A 21,333-nucleotide genomic window follows, 5' to 3' on the forward strand; every position below is an offset into this window, starting at 1 on the left:
AAACACACATCAGGAACTCTCTGATAAGCACTTTAACACTACTTCCTCCAACCTTCCATAGTGTTCATAGGAAACCCAATCCTGTTGTGACGTCACAGTCTGTGGACACCATTTCTTTAGTATTATCTCTTACTAGAACCAGCCCTGTAGTATTTGTTCTGTTCAATGTTGTCCAGCCAGCACTGCTCAAAGAACCAAATGTGGAAGTGAGCCCGAGGATGGACTCCCAACTTCTATTTCCTCCAGTAAATAGATCTTATTACAGAACCCAAAGTTCACGCTAAATATTTCCTCACCTTAATTTTCTTTTCTAGTGGGGAATAGGGTCCGACTGCAATCCGAGGGTCTTGAGAACTCTTAGCCCAGGCCAATCTAGAAAAGAGAAATTATACTGGGATTGGAGAGAGGTGTCAGGAAACACGTTCTGGGATGAGCTATGCTAGGGAGTTGACTTGGGACCAGCTCTTCACGGGTAGCAGAGGTCCTTCGCTCTGCCAACAGACGGAAGTCTGTTCCTGGTGTTTAGCTTCTGTCTTTGCATGACGAAGGGATGCTTGCAAATTCGATTGAAGTCTAAAGAAGGAGTCATATTTTGTTTGGGGTTGTAACTGCCAGAAATGCCTTTAAAACTGGAAAGACGTGGAGCTGGAGAGATGGCTCAGTGGTTAAGAGTAATGACTGCTCTTCCAGAGGTCCTGAGTTCAAATCCCAGCAACCACATGGTGGCTCACAACCATCTGTAATGAGGTCTGATGCCCTCTTCTGGTGTGCCTGAAGACAGCTACAGTGTACTCATATGTAATAAATAAATAAATCTTAAAAAAAAAAAACTTAAAAAAAAAAAACTGGAAAGACTTGAGTTTCTGCTACTATTTCAAATACCACAATCCACTGCGTTTATATATTGTAAGAAGAAAATAAGTTTTGATGTGAAAAATTTCAAAATTTGAAGTGTAACTAAGTTACATAGAACATATAATAGATTTCCCACAATAGTTGCCTAACTATAATGATCCATGATTTTATCACTTAAAGTTGACTTTACTTATCGGCTGCGACTCTTGCTTTGAGTGGCTGAGCCCCGTGTTGTTTAAAGGCTCTCACTGTATAGTACTGGCTGGCCTGTAACTCAGATCTGCTTTCATTATGCCAGACTCTAAAATCTATACTTTAAATAGATTATGAAACAATTGGAAGGCAAGTGTTAAAGCTTAATGAAGAAAAATATAGCTGGGAAGTTTGTTCTTTAGGATTAAGTCACAGGCAGACGTCGTGGAGTTATTAGCCTGATTAGTGGAAATTATAGTGCTTTGTTATTCAACTTAAGTATAAACACTGGCTTATCAGCAACAGAAGGGTTTTATAACAACTGTATAAAACCCTCATCATCTGTCTTTAATTTTATTTCCAATACTACTTTAAGAGTTTATGTTGTTTCTATAGCAACATGTCTTGGATTTACAACAGATAGTGCTATATAAGCATACATGGAATTACTTAATCTTTCGAACAGTCTTACGAGGTTAGGGGTCATTATTCCTATTTATGGCAAAGGAGGATGGAACCACGAAAGTTAGTGGCTTGTTAGTGGTCAGGGTGTTAGTTCCTTAGGCTGGCGAGTCCTATGGGACTCCATTGGTTCCCAGATGTGGACGTATCCACAGTCTTTTTTGCCTATATCCCAAATGGAGGGAACACTTACTGTTCCTCCGGATTCAGACCAAACCACTCTGAGTCTGTCACCATGGGTGACTGTGAGGTGACAGCCCTCAGTGTTGTGTTCTGCTGTGATAGCCTTTTGCTGCATGTTCTCGAAGCCCCAGTGATTACTTGTGCTGGCTCTGTGGTCTGGCGCTCTTTCCCCTCAGCGCTCTTGGCTTCAGCAATCGCTCTACTGTTCTCCAGCTTCATGAATAGCATCGTGTTCTTTACTCCTTCCCACTGCCTCTCCTCCCTGAGCTTGAACTTCTCATTCTCTGGTCTGTAAAGAATTTCTGCCTTCAATTCAGATTTTCAGCTACCCACTGTTGATCCTTGGGTTGGTTTCTAAGGCAACACAGAGCAGTCAGTGCCTTCTGTGTGTCATCACTGTCCCGGAAGGAGCCCACTGTGAGGTGGTGTATGATGATATAGTCTGTTGGCAAGCAATGCACTTCCCTCTGCACTCAGCTACAGTACACGTAGTCAGAGACAGTTCTAAGAACACTGAGGCCATCTTTTCAGTTTTTGTGTTTTAGAATATAAACTGTTCTAGATGTGACAGGAACCAGTAGAAATAACTTAGTGAGCTTACATATCTGTGTTGTTGGCGGCTAATGTATGTTCTGATGGACCAGATATGGTCTCACCATTTCCCAGCTGGTATGGCACTTAGCTAAATACTGCTTTGATGGCGGTTTTAATAATGTTTTTAGTCACACTATTTCATTTATGCTCATAGTTGACCAACATTTAAAGACAAGGAAGCAGAAAGGACCTCAGTGTTAAAATACAAATTAGTGAAAATCATACTTAATTCATGACCTGTTATGTGTGGAAATTATTCATCCCAATAAAATTATCCTGTAGCCCATTGGGATATCTCTAGCTCTTAGAGATGTGTGGAAAGGAGAAATTGTGATTAAATTACAACCTGGCTTCTTATCTATTAGAAATAACATCTGTCCCTCTCAAAATGTGTTGTCTGCAAAGAAGTGCTTGAAACTGCAGGCTTCCAGAAGCAAGGCTATAAAAGTAGACTTTGCTGACACACAGGAAAGATGTCTTGGGTTGTATTTTCTTTATGGTAAGAAGAAAGAGATTTATACTAAATTTTACTACATAAAAAAATCACGAAATATCTTTAGTTATAAGAAATCCTGGCTATCCTGGAACTCCCTCTGTAGACCAGGTTGGCTTTAAACTCACAGAGATCTGCCTGCCTCTGCTCCCTGAGTGCTGAGATCAAAGGCGTGCACCAAAAACATTAACTGTTGAGTCATCTCTTTGCTCTATTCCCCTAGTTTTTACAGTAATGTTTGAAGTCAGGTAACGCCACTTATCCAACTTTGTTTTTCAGTATTTGGTTATTCTGGCTTGTAGGGCTGCCCATACAAACTTTTAAGACAGCTTGTTAAAAAAGAACCCAGGTTGCTTATGCTCATAACCTTTTAATAACTTGCTGTGTTTCTGACTGGATTATGTTACTCTAAAGCTCAAGCTATCAGAAACTGGTATGGCAATATTTTCATTTTTTTAAAAAAATAAATGAGCATTATTTTAACATTTCCTCAATCTCTTTTCTTTCACTTCAGTTTGTAGTTTTTAAGAGTGTAGCCCTTGCTTATTTGTGTAAGATCTGTACTTAAGCATTTGATTTTGTGATGCTAACATAAATGGTGTTGTTTTTAACTTCAAATTCTAAAGTTTTATCATTGGTTTGGATAATAAGGTAATGGTGGCCTTTTGGAATAGGCTAGAACATATTTCATTTGCTTTTCTTTTTTGTAAAAAGCTGCAGAGAATGGGAATGATTTATTCCTTAAATACTTGGTAGAACTTACTAGCAAACCCATTGGGACCTTGTGTTAGATTCTATAACTGTGAGATACCCTAGATAAAGATGAGTGGTGGGCCTTTCCCATTTAACCCATGATAGGCACAGACTTCTTTATTCAAAGGTCGTTAAATTTCTTTAGTAACTCTAGGCCTATTCCTATTTTGTCTTTTATGTTTTCTGCTCAATTACTTCTTATCTTAGTTAGGTTTCTATTACTGAGATAAATACTATGACCAAAAGCAACTTGGGGAAGAAGGGTTTATTTTATCATATAGTTCTTAGGTAACACTTCATCTCTACAGGAAGTTAGGACAGGAACTCTAGGCAGAAACTGATGCAGAGATCAGGGAGGAGTGCTCCTTACTGTCTTGCTAGGCCTGCTTTTTTATACACCTCAGGACCACCCTCCCAGGGGTGGCACCATCCACAACTGGCTGGGCCTTCCCACATCAATCACTAGTTAAGAAAATGTACTACAGGCTTGCCTATAGGCAAATCTTAGGAAGGTATTTTCTCCTAAATAGAGTCCCTCTTCCCAGATAACTCTAGCTTGAGTCAAGTTGACTTTAGTTAGGGCAGTGTCTTTTAAGGAAAGTTCTAGTATCAGAGGTAATAGAGGACAAGAGACACAAGCCCCGGGGGTTGATCTCCAGAAGAGGACACAATAAAAAAATCCTAATGATCCCAGGGACATTTAAAGGGGTAAGAAAGGATTATAAATGCCTTTGTGCCCAAATATTTTACTTTCCAACTATCTATTGTTTAAAGTGAATTTCCAGTGGGTGATATTATTTTGAAAAGCCTCATTATGTAGACCAGACAAACCTCTCCACTGGTTTCCTCCTGCCTCTACTTTCTAGCTGATGGATTATAGTTTATGTGCCACATAGGTAAGCACTCTATCATGGAGCTGTGCCTGCCCAGGGACATTTTGTTTTTTTTTTCCAATTGGTGGATTGAGGTCACTGACATTTAAAGTAACGATTGATTGAATTGTTGCCATATGTGTTGTTTTTCTATAAACCTTTTCATTTTATTTTTTATTAAAAGTAGGGTATGGTTATGTAGCACAGACTGGCTGAACTCTTGATGTAGATCAGAATCACAAAGAATCATCTGCCTTTGCCTCCTGAGTACTGGATCCTGGGACTGAAGGCATGAGCTACAAGTTTGTTTCAACATCTTTATTTTCCTGAACTTTAATGATTTGGATTCTACTTAACTTAGCACATCAACTACACTTCTTCTTTTTAAAAACAGTTGCCCTCAGGAGGGTGGGGATTAGGGGGATGTTTGCCTGGAAACCGGGAAAGGGAATAACATTCAAAATGTAAATAAGAAATGCTCAAGTTAATAAAAAAATTAAAATATAAAAAAAACAGTTGCCCTTGAATTTGTAGTATATGTTTACAATTAATCCAAGTTCTCTTTCAAATACACTATACTATTTTATGAATTGTGACAGGGCGTCTGCAGTTCCTATCTCTCATCCTTATAGCCCCTACTGCCATTCATTTCCAATGCTGTAATTCCCACATTATCCATAACTTATCTATACTTACCCATAAATATAATTACTGAATACAAGTTGCTATTATCTCAAAATCAGTCATTATGTTTGAGCAATTAAGATTTAAGACCAAATTATTTTACATCTTTTTCCTTTGTCTAGAGCTCTTCCTTTCCTTAGGATATCCGAATTACCTGTCCTTCATTGGTTTCCTTTTCCTGAAGAATATACGATTTATTCAAGGCAGGCAGGCTAGAAACACATCCCTCGATGGGGAACTCTGGATTTTTCTTTCACTTTTGAAGGGTCAGTTGTCTGCATATAGAACTCTAGGTTTTGTTTTTCTTAGAATACTCAGAATATTTCATTCCTGTTTCCATGGCTTCGGAAGGGAATTCTTTCCCTTTCTGATTTCATTATTTTCTGCAGTTTCAGTATATGTGTGGAGTGCCTTTTTACTGTAGTGGAAGGGGAGGATGTGTAAACGGCAGTTCTCTTCTACCACGTGGGTCCCAGGATGACGTGTGGATGATCAGACTTGGCAGTAAATGCCCTTACTTTCTCACCAGCCATTTCCCTGCTTGGTACTTGTTAACTAATTTTGTTCCTCAGTGATATAAGCTACACGTTAGGTGCTCAGTAGCCTCATGTAGCTAGTATGTGACAGGCTGAGCAGCCAGGTCTTGACAAGATGGAGTCCAGTCTAGGTCTCCTGAGGAACGCATCTTCCAGGATTTTCCTGCCACTAGTGTTCTTCTTCACTATGCCACTGTCCCCTGCAGGGCTCCCTTCTCTGCCCTCAAACCCATTGTTCTCTGCCTTAACTTCGGTTCTCTCACAGAATCCTTTGGAGGGAAAGGAGAATGTCTCACTTCCCTCCCTGTAATTGCACTGTGTGGGCCTGCTAGTCCCACACAGAAACCCTGCACATTACCAGTGCTTGGTGCTTTACAGACCAGATGTTTGGTAACACAAGCCAGTGTTACTGAGTTATTGAAACTGAGCAGTGTTATCAGCTTCATTCTGTTCAGTAAGAAAAACAAAAACAAAGACAACTCTGTATTGCTCCTTTAATAGAGAGAAACAAATGCATTGACACTTGGCTTTTCCCTTCTCTCATCTGGCCTAGAATAGAAACAAGTCTTTGGCTTTTAGCAAAATTTAGCCACCCAGGAACCATTGTTTTACATAGGTCTACACCTACTATGTATTATGGCTTTGTTTTCCCCAGACAGGGTCTCATTGTATAACCCTGGCTGGCTGGAACTCACTATATAGATCAGACGTCAAATTTACAGTGATCCAATCTGCCTCTGCAGTGCTAGGATGAAAGGCATTTTTCTTTTTACTACCGTTCATCCCTTCTGTATGTCATGTTGCATGGCATTCAGCAAGTTCATCAGCCTTTCTGCCCAACAGCATCACCTGGCAATGCTGCTGTAATACAAGGTGAATTAACATACATGCCCAAGGACTCTGGACATTCTCATTATTGTCCAAGGTTGGAACATCCTCCAGCACACTGGCTCAGGCTGAGGCAAAGTGAGAGTACAGTAGCTTCCTTTCATCTTTTTATATCTATATTATTATTTCAAGATACCCTGTGCATATCTGCAACTGTAGACAGTACTGAATCCTATATATGTTTTCCTCCCAAACTATGCATATCTATGATCAAGTTTAATGTATAAATTAGGCATATAAAAGATTAACAATGGCAGGAACATAATGACAATGTACCATAATAACAAAAGTATGTGAGTCCAGTCTATGAAAAATTAAATATCGTTTTGAGTCATGGTAGCTCTGTAGCTCAGGCTGGCTCCCAATTTGTGATCCCCCTGCTTCAATTCTCTGAAGATGTCTTATTGCACTGTATCTTAGCAACCTCAGTAAAGAATTTTTTTCTTATTAAGTGTAGAGTTTTGTTTTCACTTTTTCTCTTAAAAGAAGCAATTTCTGGCTGATTTTTGGCATGCTCCAAATGCCAGCATCACTATTCTTACGCTTTGATGTCAGTTGGTAAATAAGGGCTACTTGAACACAGAGATTGCAATACATTGACAGTCAATAGTGGAGAGTAACTGCTGGGAGGTGATATACAGCATGGAACTGTGGGACAGATGAATCATGTGCCAGGCAGGTAGGAACAACGAGCAGTTCCATCACCTGCCACAGAAGGACGCCTAGCTTAAAACTTCTGACTTGTTCATTTTAGAATATTATACACTTTAATTTTGGTCAGTGGTTGACGATGGATAACAAGTCAAGAAAAGTGAAACCAGGGGGTTGAACACTGATTGCTCTTCCAGAGGTCCTGAGTTCAATTCCCAGCAACCACATGGTGGCTCACAACCATTTGTAATGGGACATAAATAAAGTATTTAAAAAAAAAAAAGAATTAAAAAAAAAAAAGTGGTGGTGCATTCCTTTGATCGAAGCACCTTTTGATCTGAGGCAGGCACATCTTTCTGAGTTTGAGGCATGTCTGGCCTACATAGTGAGTTCCAGGATAGCCAGGACTGCATTGTAAGACCTTATCCTCAAGGGGAAAAAAAAATGAAGGGCTGAAGACATAGCTCCATAGCTAAGAGCACTTGCTGCTATTGCAGGGGGCTGGGATATATTTCCCAATGTCTACAAGGCAGAGCACAACTGCTTGTAATTCCAGTTCCAAGGAGTCCCATGCCATCTTGTGGATTCTTCTAGCACCAGGCACAAACTGGTGTGCACATACATACAAGCAAAACAATCGTTCACAAAAATAAAAATCTTTAAAGTGAAAGACCTCCAGAGAGGACCTTTCCCTCAGGAGGAGACCCAAGCAAGCGCCCAATGACCGAGCCGAGTCCTCTCGGATGCAATCAGCAAGAGGGTTTATTGGAAAACATAGGTACCTGTGGGCACACAGTCTCTTTGGAGGACTTGTGCGCCCAGCAGCTCCAGCATGGGGCTTTTATAGAGTTTGGGGAAGCAGAAGCGGGCGTGCAGAAGCGGGCGTACAGAAGCAGATGCATAGTTACAGGGATTGGTGGATTCAAACGAGGCACATAGACATGTTCACATATGATTGGCTATTTCACATGATGAGGTAATAAGGTATAGCTACACACATTGGCAGGTTTGGGGCGTCCTAAATGTCGGGGGCTGGGGGCTTATGTCTTCCTGCCAGGTGGCCTGTGAGTCAGATCCAGTACTCCTGGTCCGTTCTGCATTCCTTTCCTTTTATGGTCTGTTAGTTTTACCGGTGACTTGGCCTTAGGTATCTGGGCGTGCCTGGGCTCGTTCAAGCTGTCGCAGCTCTGAGTTAAGACTCATGGGGGGGGGGTCTCTCAAAAGAAAGTGAGATCATTTCTGGGGTGTGGGTTGGTTAAGGTCAAAATGCCTTTCTTCCTACCTTCTATGTAGTGCGAACTTATTTTGGGGGTCAATCCATTGATTTTTGCTATAAAAAATGAAACAGATGAAGCATATAAAAATATGGGCACTGGAGCTGCAACAAGGTATCTTCTGTATTGCAAGGTCACCTGTTAGGTTCTTAAACAACTCTATGAGCAATGTAGGTCACCAGGTCATGAACCTTTAAACTTGACTAGATACATCTTTAGCACAGAAAACCTTAGAGTCAAAAACATTGACATTTCTTTTAAAAGTTTATATATTTAGCCAGGTACAGTGGTGCACACCTGGGATTTCAGTACAGTGGAGCCTGAGGCAGGAGGGTCCAGAGTTCTAGGTCATCCTGGGCTTCATTAACAGTGGAAAAATAAGTTTGTTCACTGGCGGAAGAGATGGCTCAGTGGTTAAGAGCACTCGATGATCTTGCAGAAGACACAGAGTTTGGTTCCCAGCACCATGTTTCATCTTACATGGTGGCTCAGAACTGTCTGCCAGTCGGGTTTCAGGGTCTACAATGCCTTCTGGATTCCTCCAGCATTGGATGAAGGTGGTACACATGTCTACATGCAGGCTAAACACCCACAAACTTATTTAAAAACAAAGTTTGTTTCCTGATTGCACTTTCTAGACCTGCAAAGAGGGATTAACCTTATTGTCGACTATGGAAATTATGCCAGACAGATTTAAACGTCTGTGTACCCAGAGGGAAAAACTAAGGAATATTACCTTGGTGGAAGTATGCATTCATATTTACACTTTACCTCACACCCTTATTCCCTGAAACATGCTCTTTAAAACTGGTTGCAAATTGGAGACCCATGGAATGAATTCAATCTATGTACATGTTCGGCCTGAAGAGTTCAAAGATTTTTTTTTTTTGAGTGATACTTAAAAATCCCTTAGCAGATAAAAGTAGCACTTCGTTAATGGGCATTTTGCTGTAGCTAAGAGGTGTTTCGATTCTAGAAACCTCACTATCAAGCCAGCTCCAGCTCACCATTGCTTACAGGTGGTGGTCAGGCGCAGTCGCAGTCGCAGAAGTTAATCTTCAACCAGAGAGCGCAGAAAATGACTAAATCACAACCTGGAGCCTCAGTTTCCCTATCTGTAAACGAGGCTGATACCTTGCGTCAATGATAGGGATTGCTGTTGATTGAGCAAGTGAACTGCTGGGCACTTAACACACGGTTCAGAGACGCACCCTGTAACCCAGGCTGGCGGCCAGAGGACGGTCCTGGGATCGGGCGGAGAGCCGCGAACCCGGCAACCCCCGCGCTCTCGGCTCTCCCGCCCGGGTTCCCCGCGCTGAGAGGCGTGGCCGGTCCTCAAACCTACAGCGGCGGCCATGGCCTCGGTGGTGGAATACAAAGGGCTGAAGGCCGGCTACTACTGCGGCTATTGCGAGTCCAGGGAGGGCAAGGCGTCGTGCGGTGAGTGTCCCGTCGTCCAGATGCCCGTGGCCGGCTCCAGCCAGGATCTTGCTCCGTCCTAGCAGGTCTCTAGCACGGGGTTTAAGCCGTTGGTCACCCGACTCCAGCTTCCTGGTCCTATTGGTCTCTCCTCAGCCTGCTTCCTTCCCATCCTGGTCTTCCCGCCCTCACCCTCACAGAGGGTAGCCGCCCCTCACCGAGGAAGAACGGAAATAGCGGAAAGCTGCCCTCAGTCAACATGGCGCGGGCGGCGTCAATCACGTAGGGTGTCAGGTCCTTCCGGCCCGCGAACGCTCGAGTGGCTCCGGGCCATCTTCGGAGGTGCGCGCGCTGCATTGTGGGGTGGGAGGCAAAGGCGGAGGGAGGTAGCGGCAGCTGCGTAGAACTGGGTGGCGCAGCGGCGGCGGTGCCGAGGAGATGGCTTCCTGGAGCGCGCCTTCGCCCAGCCTTGTAGAGTATTTTGAGGGCCAGACCTCCTTCCAGTGTGGCTATTGCAAGAGCAACTTTGGCAGTTGCTCCCATGGTGAGCGAGCCGGACCGGCGGGCGGGTGCTTCGGGATCTGCGAGAGACTTAGGTGGCCGTAGCCTGGGGAGCGTCTATAAGAACCGGGTTGTCCTTCATCCTTACTCCCTCGGCAAACGGCTGCTAGTTTGGGAGATGGGAAGGGAGATTGGGAGGCTCCTTGGAGCTGACGGCTGCCCTGTATCCATCCTCGCGGCGGCCGAGGCCTCCTGCTGCCTGTGTAGAGGGGCGTGTGCATGCACACCTGTTCACTGTCATTCTGGATAACGTGTCTGGGAGAACTGACTGGAAACCCGGGTCTGCTTGATATTTTGATAAGAATATTTTATATATATATTATATATATATAATATATATATATATATATATATCTCACGGATTTATACCATGTCATTGTGCCAACCCACCTCGAAGACCCCAACCAAAGTGGTCAGGATTTAGGTTTCTTTTCTTTTTAATTTTTTTTTTCTGGCTTTCCGAGACAGGCTTTCTCTGTGCATCTCTGGCTGTCGTGGAACTCGCTCAGTAGACCAGGCTGGCCTGGAATTCTGAGATCCGCCTGCCCCTGCCTCTGGAGGGCTGGGATTAAAGTTGTGTGCCACCACCACCCGGCTAGGATTCAGGTTTCTTAAGAAAGATTTGTTTGTAAATCGAATATGTACTTAGTGTCTGTCGTGTCATGATTGGCAAATATAGAATCTAGGATGGACGATTTAGAATAACCCTGCAGGTGAAAAACAAGGTAACTATGAAAATATAGATTTAGGTTAGACATTTGTCCATTTTGAAAGAGTTAAGCGGGGAATGATTCGGCTGAGCACGGTATGCTGGTTTATGGATGCATTAAAAGTTTATTAGGGGGAGGTATATTATGTGAACTGCGGTCTTGGGTAGACCGTTACACAACGTACCGATTAGGAAGACCAGTTAAGTAGAAAAATGCTTGGAGTGTAGGATTAAATAAAATAAACAGGATGCAGATGGTACACGTGACAAACTGAGAGGAATAAAGCCCAAATAAGGGCAAGAAAGCACATCGAGTAATGACAGTGGCTGCCTTTGAATGATCTCATGAGGTACTATTCTTTTTCAGAATTTTTATATTCTGACTATAATATTTGCCAATAAATGTGACTGAAACTAATACTTTAAAAGGGAGAACTTATCTCACCCCCCTTCCCTCCCCAGTAATTGCATTAGAGAAAATTGGCCAGTGTAAATGTTTTGTGTTTCAAGATTTGTTGAAAAGCAGTTTTATCATCTAGAAAAATAAATATAGATCCCCAACATTTCAGTTTTAATCTTTACTGTAAGGCAGCCTTCTGTTGGGTGACTGTTATTCCTATTGTAGGAACTCCTATTGTGTCTGACTGGCCTCACAACTACAGAGGATTCATTTGAGACCCAGAATAACTTGTTGGTGTCAGTGAGTGACTTTCTTTTGAAGTGGTTATTTGTTTGTTTTATATTGCCGTGATACACACCATGATCAAATGCAGTTTGGGGAGGAAAGGGCTTATTCATCTTAGAGCTTACACTCCATTAAGAAGAGAAGTCAGGGCAGGAAGTGGAGGCAGGAACCCTGAGGCAGGAACGGAAGCATAGGTTGTAGAACTGGTATACTGACATTTTACTGGACTCTGATACCATTTTCTTCCTTCCTGCATGCCCTTCTATAATGCACGTTCCTATATATAGCTGATACAGTTTCCTAAAGAAGGAAAAAAAAAATCCCTGTCTTCTTACACTTTAGTTCAGGTATGTCCTTTACATGTTAATCCCCATCATTTTTATCCCTTCCACCCATACTGTTATAGTTATTTCACTGTATTGATAATCTCAGAGGCTCTGTCATCATCACCTTGTTCCCTTGGGATCTGATTTACTGTCAGTTTATTTATTTCAAATGAGTATTTCTATATGTTTGCCCTATTGCTAAGGGTCGGGCGTGTGTTGTACATATTGTGCATACCAAGTATTAGAACTAACATACCTTCTTGTGGTTAGTTTTTTGTCAGCTTGACACAAGCTAGAGTCATCTGGGAAGAGGAAACCTCCCTCAGCTGAGAAAAATGCCTCCTTCCCATTGGCCTGTCTTTTGTGGCATTTTTAAAATTGGTGATTAATGTAGGACGGCCCAGCTCACCGTGACTGTTGTCACCTCTGGGCATGAGGTACTGGGATGTACAGGAAACCAGTTTAAGCAAGTCATGGAGAACAAATCCGTAAGCAGTGCTCTTCCATGACCTCTTCAGTTCCTGTCTCTAGGTTCCTGCCTTGAGGTACTTGCCCTAGGGCCCTGCTTCAGTTTCTGCTCTGACTTCGCACCTTTATGGACTGTGAGCTGTAAGATGAAACCCCTTTCCTCCCTAACTGTACTTGATCACAGTGTTTACCACAGAGCAATAGAAGGCGAGCTAAGGAAGCTCTCAAATAGGTGAGAGCAGTGTGTTAACTTGCTGGGGATACTATGAAGGTTTGTGTGAAGTCTGCAGTTCAAGTGGGAATTTACATTGATGTCAAAGAGACTATTAATTTTAATTAAATGGAATTGGAATCACTTTTGATATATTTGATTCTTTAGATTAGATCTCTCTCTCTCTCTCTCTCCTCCCCTCTCCCTCTCCCCTCTCCCTCTCCCTCTCCCTCTCCCTCTCCCTCTCTCTCTCTCTCGTTCCTGTTTTGAGACAGGGTGTCTCTTACATAGCCCTGACTGGCCTGGACTCTTAGACTTGATTTGTAGCCAAGGCTGGCCTTGAACTCATAGAGATGTTCCTGCCTCTGCCTCTTGAATTCTGGGACAAAGAATGTCCCACTACACTTGACTTACCCCCCACACACACAAGATCTTTTGTTACTCAGGATGGTTTCAGATTTATTGTATAGCTGATGCTGGTCTTAAACTCTTGTTCTATCTGACTCCACCTGCATTTACGTCCTAAATTCTGGAATTACAGGTTTATGTCACTACTCCTATCTTAGAATTAATATATCTTATTTTTGTTTGTGTTGTGTTATGTTAAGTGTAAAGTACATGCAAACTTTTTATTACTCCAATATGAATGTTCTAGAATTTTAGTCTAAATTTGCCATTTTTATTTTTAATTTACTTTTTTACATAGGGTCTAACTAGCTAGCCCTGCCTGGCCTGGTATGCTCAGAGATCCACCTGTCTCTGCCTTTACAGTTTTACCACACCTAGTCTAATTTACCTGTGTTTTCTTTTGAAGAACACTTTAAAGAGTTTTAACAAGAAGACAGTGCGGTGTCTAGCGGTGCTAGAACTAACATGGTGCTTAATTTTTTCAGGCATGTGGGCACATTCCATGACAGTGCAGGATTATCAGGATCTTATAGACCGAGGATGGAGAAGGTAAAGTTCTTTAAGTTATTGCTTAGTTGCTTCTTATAACCGGACAGTGAGAATTGCCTTTAGAATATTCTTTTACAGTATGAGGAAGTTTAAGAAGCTGTTTATAATGTTCTTTTGTGTGTAGTGATTTGTTCTCAAAAATCTATTAGCAAAGTTAAAAATTGTGCATAAAGTAAAATACATTATAACAAAACTTGTGTGCTTGTTACTGACCTATGACAGTTCAGTTGACTTTGAATAACTGAAATTACTCCACTCTCTCACTAATTCTCTATGCTCTCCCTCCTCTCAAGTGTTTGACAGCAGATTACATGTTAATTATTATTGCAGAAAGCATATTGCAACATATGTATCTGAGAAGAAAATTTTTCCTTCTTTCAACTTATCTACCATACCTTTATCATCTTATAAAATTAATACTAATTTTTGCTGAATGTGGTGTCCCATGCTAGTAATCCCAGCACTGGGAAGCAGAGATAGGTGGATCTCTGTGAGTTTGAGACTAACCTGGTCTACAAGTGAATTTCAGACCAAGCCAGGGCTACATGATAAGGCCCTGTCTGAAAAACAAAAAATAAAAATTAATGTAATTTTTGATGGTATTGGCATTCATTTAAAAAATTGTTTTCAAAATGTTTTTATTGTGTGTGTGAGAGGGAGGGAGGTAGAGCACTCCCGTGCGTGCTTTGCAGCAAGCGCCCTTCCTGACGACCTGCTTTGCTGGTTCCTACTGAGTTCTGTTTCCTAGACACTGCTTTGTGATGTTACACATGTTTAGGTGTACTCGTGTGTCGAGGCTGACTTCAGAGTTTCTCTCACTATACCCAGTGCCAGTTTGGCTAGTGGGGCTAGCTAGCTTGTTCCAGGGAGTTCCTATCTCTGCTTCCTGTCGTCTGGCATCCCAGACCTGGCTTTGGGGATCTGATCTCCAATCCTCATGCTTGCTTTTATTACTGAAAGGTTTTTATTACTGAGCCATCTTCCCAGTTCCTAGATTGTTTTCTTAAAAAAAAAATCATTTTTTAATAAAAATGTTTACTTATTTGTGCTTGGGTATGAGCTTGTGTGTGTTACAGTGTATATGTAGCTTAGAGGACAACCCATGGGAGGGTCGTTTCCTTCAACCATGTGGGTTCTGGGGATGAGATCAGGCCATCAGTCTGGGTAACAAATGCCTTCATCCACAGAGCTATCTTACTGACTCAGGATTGCCTTACACACCTGCAGACACACAACACACACCAGTTGGTTAATTGATTCTACAATTGTTCATACATTGTGTTTTCTTCTTTTTTTTTTTTCTTTTGAGATAGGGTTTACTATGTACGTCTGACTGGTCTGGTGCTCTCTAGGTAGGCCTGTGTCTACCTCCTGAGCACTAGAGTACACCACCAAGCCTGGCTGGATAGTTAAATTATTTTTAAGTAACTTTTAGGAAATAAATGTAACAATGTTAAGCATTAAGTACTGAATTGCCAGTTTTTTCAAAAGCTAGGACTGACGAGACCCATGAAAATGTTAACACTCATTAAAGTTAATGTGAGTCTCAAAACGTAGATGAGGGTCAGATGTGGGATTTCGGATGACATGGTGAGTGTCACGTTTAATGTAGATGAGGGTCAGATGTGGGATTTCGGATGACATGGTGAGTGTCACATTTAAGGTGAGGAGACATGCAGAGGTTTTACACGAGAGCGATGTGATGTAATTTGTTTCAAAAGGGTCATTTGTGTGTCAGAGAGGTATTTGAGAGGCAGGAAGACAGAGAGTTCCATTGAAGAAGCATGGAGGTCTATCTTAGTGTGGATGAGGAGAGGACACATTTAGGTATGTTTTACACAGAGACACTTTCTAATAGGATACAGAGGTGGGTTAGAGAAAGAGTCTAAAATGACTCTGGTTTGAGAAATGAACGAGTGGTTCTACCCCTGACATGTCTTCAGTGTCTATAATTGAGGCTAGTATTTTGGTACTGAGGTATGCAGGAGAGAGAGAGAGAGAGAGAGAGAGAGAGAGAGAGAGAGTGTGTGTGTGTGTGTGTGTGTGTGTGTGTGTGTGTGTGTGTGTGTGTGTGTGTGTGTGTGTGTGTGTGATCCTAAGCAGGCTCCATCAGTCCCACAGCCTAATGGTCATTTTTTAAAAAAGATTTTTAGTATTTTAAAGATTATGCATATGGGTGTGTGTACATTCACATGTACATGTGAATGCAGGTGCCTGCAGAGGCCAGAGGTGTTGGAGCCCCTCTGAAGGTGTTGGGCCTGAAGTAACAGCCTAATGGTCATTTTTTAAAAAAGATTTTTAGTATTTTAAAGATTATGCATATGGGTGTGTGTACATTCACATGTACATGTGAATGCAGGTGCCTGCAGAGGCCAGAGGTGTTGGAGCCCCTCTGAAGGTGTTGGGCCTGAAGTAATGGGATTTTGAGTTCTGGGAACTGAACTTGGGTCCTCTGGAAAAGCAGTATGAGTTTGTAGCCACTGGGCCGATGCTCCAGCCTCATCCCACGCACAGTTTGATTACTGCCCCTGTGGTACTGAGATCGTAGCGGATGAAGACATCGAAGGAGTTGCAGGTGCTGGTGAGCCTGAGAGACCAACCTCGTAGTACACCTGTTGAGATTAGGAAGGAGAAAGTTGTTTTTTTTTAGTGCTATTGATTAGATTTTCTCCCTTATTTTAGGGATTTTCTAATCTAATTTGGTACATGTGAAAAGTATATAAGAAATTAACAAGTTATTTTTATAATTTTAGAAGCGGGAAATATGTGTACAAGCCTGTCATGAATCAAACATGCTGTCCTCAGTATACAATAAGGTAAGGATCTATAGTGAAGAGATTGCATGTATTTAAAGTAGAGTCTTAGACTTTTTACAATACTATTTCCACTTTGATTAGACATTACAAGGAAAAGGAAAGTAAATGAATTGTCTTTTCTACATACTGATTTGATTCATATGTTGACAAATAGATTCTAATATTGTTTAGTCAGTCTAGTCCTGGTACAAATATGATATGAAAAATACTTTCTTTGTTAGATAGTGGATACTATGAAATACGGGTAAATATTTAAATTACTTTTTTTGTTCGTTTCTGAGTAGCCAGGGCTGTCCTGGAACTAGCTCTGTAGACCAGGCTGGCCTGGAACTCAGAGATTTGTCTGCCTCTGCCTCCCCAGTGCTGGGCTTAAAGTTGTTCACTGTCATCCTTTGCAGCTCTTTTTTTTTTTTTTTTTTTTTTTTTTTTTGGGGAGCTGGGGACCGAACCCAGGGCCTTGAGCTTGCTAGGCAAGCGCTCTACCACTGAGCTAAATCCCCAAGCAGCTTTTTTTTTTAATGGAGAAGTAAACCACTTTTTTCCTCTGCAAGTGAGTGTCACTTATTGATAGCTTCTTGGATAAGGGTGAAAGTTCATGTCTATTTTTCCCTCTTAGTGCTGGTACCCTGTCTTGTTAGGATTTCTGTTGGTGCAGTGAAACACCATGACCAAAAGCAAGTTAGGGAGGAAAGGGCTTATTTGGCTTACACTTCCACATCACAGTACAACATTGGAGGAACTCAGGACAGGAGCTGAAGCAGGGCAGGAACTTGGAGGCAGGAGCTGATGCAGAGGTCATGGAGGGGTACTGCTTCCTGGAGCAAGCCATGATCCCCATGGATTTTATGGAGTCCTTTGGTCAGTGACCAACTGGATATAACCCCCTCACTGTCTGTCACTGGATGCTTCACTTGGTGGCAAAAGATGTCTGGTTGGGGCTTAGTTTTGAATATTTGGTAACTACATTTATATTTCTTTCATATATGTTTCTATTTTAGGAAGCTTCTAGAATAGTAGGTTTTCATATGGCCCCTCGAATGGCCCTTAGTGTTAGTTGTTCTTCCACATTCTTACCATTCTTATTCATCCCCTCCCCATTCAATCCTCTTATCCAGTTTCTCCACTGTCCTCTCTAACTATATAGTCTACTTCTCTGTCCTTGCGGGGAATCCTCTTTTCCTTTCTTGGTCCCTTTCTTGATACCTAACCTGTGTGGCCATATGAGTTGTAGTATGCCTTTTGAAACTGACATTCACATGTAAGGAAAAATATACAGTATTTGTATGGGAGATTTTTTTTTTTTTCCCTGTATAACAGTCTGGGTTGTTCTGGAACTCACGTTGTAGTCCAGGCTGGCCTCCAGTGCACAGATTGTTGTTTGCCTCTGCCTTCTGAGTGCTGCTATTAAAGGATGTACCACCATGCTGGTGGTGTTGTTTTTCTTATTCCCTTGCCTGAAATGTATTCTTTGAAGTCTGTGTTCTGAGAGCTCTGGTATTTCAAGTTTAATGGTGTGCCTGTTTTCATTCATCACGTGTGGATGAGAGGATATGAGAAAGCCCTTATCTGAGTTGTTATCATTGTATCCTTCAGATTGGAAGCATTTGCTTGAAATACTTTGCTAATGGATTATTTTTCCTCCAGTGCTTCTATTCAAATATTGAACCCTTAGATTGCTTTTTTACTTTTTTCTTTCTAGCTTTTCATCCCCCCCCTTTTTTTTTGAGAAATTGCCTTTGTTTTTTAAATTTATTTATTTTTTTTTCCCCATTAGTTTCTACTACTGAAAGCAGTTTTTTCCTGAGGGTGGTGATGGTACTGGTTTGTGGTTGTAACAAGTTTAGAAAAATAAGAGATTTCCCCAAAGAAGTGTTCCTGTATAGTCTGCATTGTTCAGTTTATTTGGCAGTAGTAGAGCCTTGGCTCAGGTGTTCTGACTCCAGCTTTTCAGTGTTCCCAGTAAAAATTTCATCCAAAAAATGAGTCTTTTTTTTTTCTATACGTTTCAGATAAATTGCATTAGGTGGGCTATTCTGTGATGTAACTATTTTTAGGTCTGATCAGTTTTCCAGGAGAACACATGTGCAGTGCTGATGGTCAAGGGTTAGATGGAGCTGTCAGCATTCAGTGTGCAGACTTCTTTCTGCTCTCTGTTTTAAGTATCTGTGACGCGTAGAAGGTGAATTGTGTAAGGAGTCAACTGTGTGGAGTTCAGAAGGGGGTCTGGCCTGAGTCAGTCTTGAAAACTTGAGTGAGTCTTCTCAATTTTAGACCCGGCTTCACTGCACTTCAGAGGTTCCACATATCAACAATGTGTAAGATGTTTAGGGTACTATATAGAGCAGTGGTTCTCAACCTCCCTAATGCTATGACCCTTTAATACAGCTCTTCATGTTGTGGTGACCTCAACCATAAAATTATTTTTGTTGCTATTTTATAACTTTATTGTTGTGAATTGTAATATAAATATCTGTGTTTTTCTATGGTCTTAGGTAACCCCTGTGAAAGGATCATTTGCTATCTAGAGGGGTCAAGACCCACAGGTTGAGAACCACTGATATAGAGAGGAAATCTTAATGTTTTTCCATTGTTGAGTTAGTATTGGATTTACCTAAGTCAGTTACTACACACACACAAACACACACACACACAGACACACACACTTATATACTCATATACTCATACACATTTGTGTATATATATCTATATCTATATGTTTCCACCTTCCAGTATTTTTTTTTTTTTGCCTTCTCTTTTTACTGTGGTTTATGTGTTTTTTTCTCCTCTTCCTTTTCTTTTTTCTTCTTACCTTTTTAAAAAATAACTTAACTGTAGTTACAGTGAGATTTGGAGTAGGATTAGAGGCTGCCTTATGTCTCTTCTTCACAAAAAAACAAAACCCAACCATGAAATTTGCTGCAATCTACAATGTATTGTCCTGAACTGATCTTACTAGAAGCTTTAGTTCACTTTTTTGTTTTTTTGTTTTTTTTGTTTTTTTTTTTTTGGTTTTTTTTTTCCGGAGCTGGGGACTGAACCCACGGCCTTGCGCGCTTCCTAGGCAAGCGCTCTACCACTGAGCTAAATCCCCAACCCCGCTTTAGTTCACTTTTAAAATATGTGTTTGTTTTTCTAGGTGTCATCCTTTACAGTTTCAGCCCTCAAAATCTCACAAGAAAGTTTTGAAAAAAATGCTGAAATTTCTGGCTAAAGGAGAGATCTCGAAAGGCAATTGTGAGGGTAAGATGAGATCTGGTTTGGAAACTTTGCTGTAAATATTAAAATATATCTCTCCAAGGCTTTCCCTTTCATAGGTCTAATTCAGGGCAGGCAGGGGAAGGAGGTCTTTATAAAATAGTCCTATACTAATGTCATAAGGCCTGTGATGTAGTGACACCACCATTTGTCTCACTAGATCCTCCAATAAGGATGTAGAGAATACATGCTAAGAGAGCCTGTCTTTAAAAGAGAATTAAGGGTCATCGTGAAGGTATTGCCAGTTTTTGAATTGAAGTGTTTTATTCAAATGCTTTGACAACCCACTTGCCTTGATTCTAATGATGTCTTTGTGAGCAGATGCTCAAATGAGGGAGAGATGACTCAGCAGGTAACCACACTGCTGAGGGAGAGATGACTCAGCAGGTAACCACACTGCTGTACAAGCCTGACTCCCTGAGTTGGATCCTGGAATCCAGGTAAAAAGCCAGAAATAACAGAAATAGTGATGTATAACCCCGGCGTTCCTAGTGAAGATTGGAGCTGGAGTTGAGAGAATTGCCCCACGCTTACAGTCCAGGACGTAGGCCTGAGGTACACAGCACAGCAGAAGCAAAAAATGAGACACTCATTTACAAACAAGGTAGAAGGCAGTGACTGACTTTCAGGAGTTGTCTTCTGTCTCCCATACAGCATGCATGACAAATGCACAATAAAAAAAAAAAATACTGTTTTTCACTAAACAGTATTTTATGAATTTTAAATTATCAGTGACTTCCCTATACCTAAAAGATTATTAGTATCATTTAATTTGTTTTACTATTTCAGATCTTCTTTTCAGTGTTTTAACTTTGAAACCTTTTAAGTTCTCCTATTATTGATACCTAATTTGGGGAGTGTCATTCTCTGAGCTCTTACTACTGCCATTGGAAGCCCCTAATCCTGGGAACTACCTACCCTAGTTTCAGCTATGCACTCATTCCACAAGTAGGTTTTTAATGCCTGGGGGTGTTGTGGTAACTGTCTTAACCACTGGAAAGACAATGGCGGCCAAACAGGTAAGTTCTTAGGGCTCCATGTACTGTCGTAGAGTAGGTGTGGCTTAGCCTAGGGTCAGCAAAGAGGCCAGAATTTCTTTTGGTGTCTAGAAATCACAGTCCATAGTTAAACTGACCGCCTGTGTTTTCATGTGGCTTGTACATTTGGTTGGCTCTGTTTAACTTGTTACGGGCTTCACAGCTGTGTCAAAAACTGATCTTGTAGTCGGTGATAGAGTCACCAGGGCAAGGGGGAAGGGGTGAAATCTTAGGTCACAATTTTAGATTCATTATGTCAGTTGGGTATATTCCATTCTTGGGGGCTTGACCACAGTTGGCACAGTGACTGGTAGAACACCATGTTTCAGGAGAAGTAGCTCCCTTGCTTTGGAAGGCAGGCCATGGATTTGGCATCTACAACAACAGGGTTACTTACAGTTATATAATCCTAAATGTGTCAGATAATACAGATGATGATAGGCTTTCATTGT

At 41.5% G+C, this 21,333-nt stretch overlaps 1 protein-coding gene across 7 annotated transcripts in view; it reads left to right on the forward strand.

Annotated features, from left to right (window-relative positions):
- Nucleotides 1-9,777: 9,777 nt before the first annotated feature.
- The window catches only part of Ate1 (arginyltransferase 1), a 114,781-nt gene continuing 103,225 nt past the window's right edge, over nucleotides 9,778-21,333 (forward strand). For 3 of the 7 annotated variants that reach the window (XM_032892456.1, XM_032892457.1, XM_032892461.1), the window contains exons 1-4: nucleotides 10,223-10,400; nucleotides 13,710-13,773; nucleotides 16,527-16,589; nucleotides 19,726-19,829. In XM_032892456.1, coding sequence (XP_032748347.1) covers nucleotides 10,295-10,400; nucleotides 13,710-13,773; nucleotides 16,527-16,589; nucleotides 19,726-19,829 — 337 coding nt within the window. In that variant the 5' untranslated portion in view covers nucleotides 10,223-10,294. Of the gene's footprint in view, nucleotides 9,878-10,222; nucleotides 10,401-13,709; nucleotides 13,774-16,526; nucleotides 16,590-19,422; nucleotides 19,555-19,693; nucleotides 19,830-21,333 lie in introns of those variants that run through there. The other 4 variants (XM_032892459.1, XM_032892460.1, XM_032892462.1 and 1 more) reach the window with 3 other exon arrangements.

Source organism: Rattus rattus, chromosome 2 (genome assembly GCF_011064425.1).
Source record: "Rattus rattus isolate New Zealand chromosome 2, Rrattus_CSIRO_v1, whole genome shotgun sequence".
In the NCBI taxonomy this organism is placed as follows: Eukaryota; Metazoa; Chordata; class Mammalia; order Rodentia; family Muridae; genus Rattus; species Rattus rattus.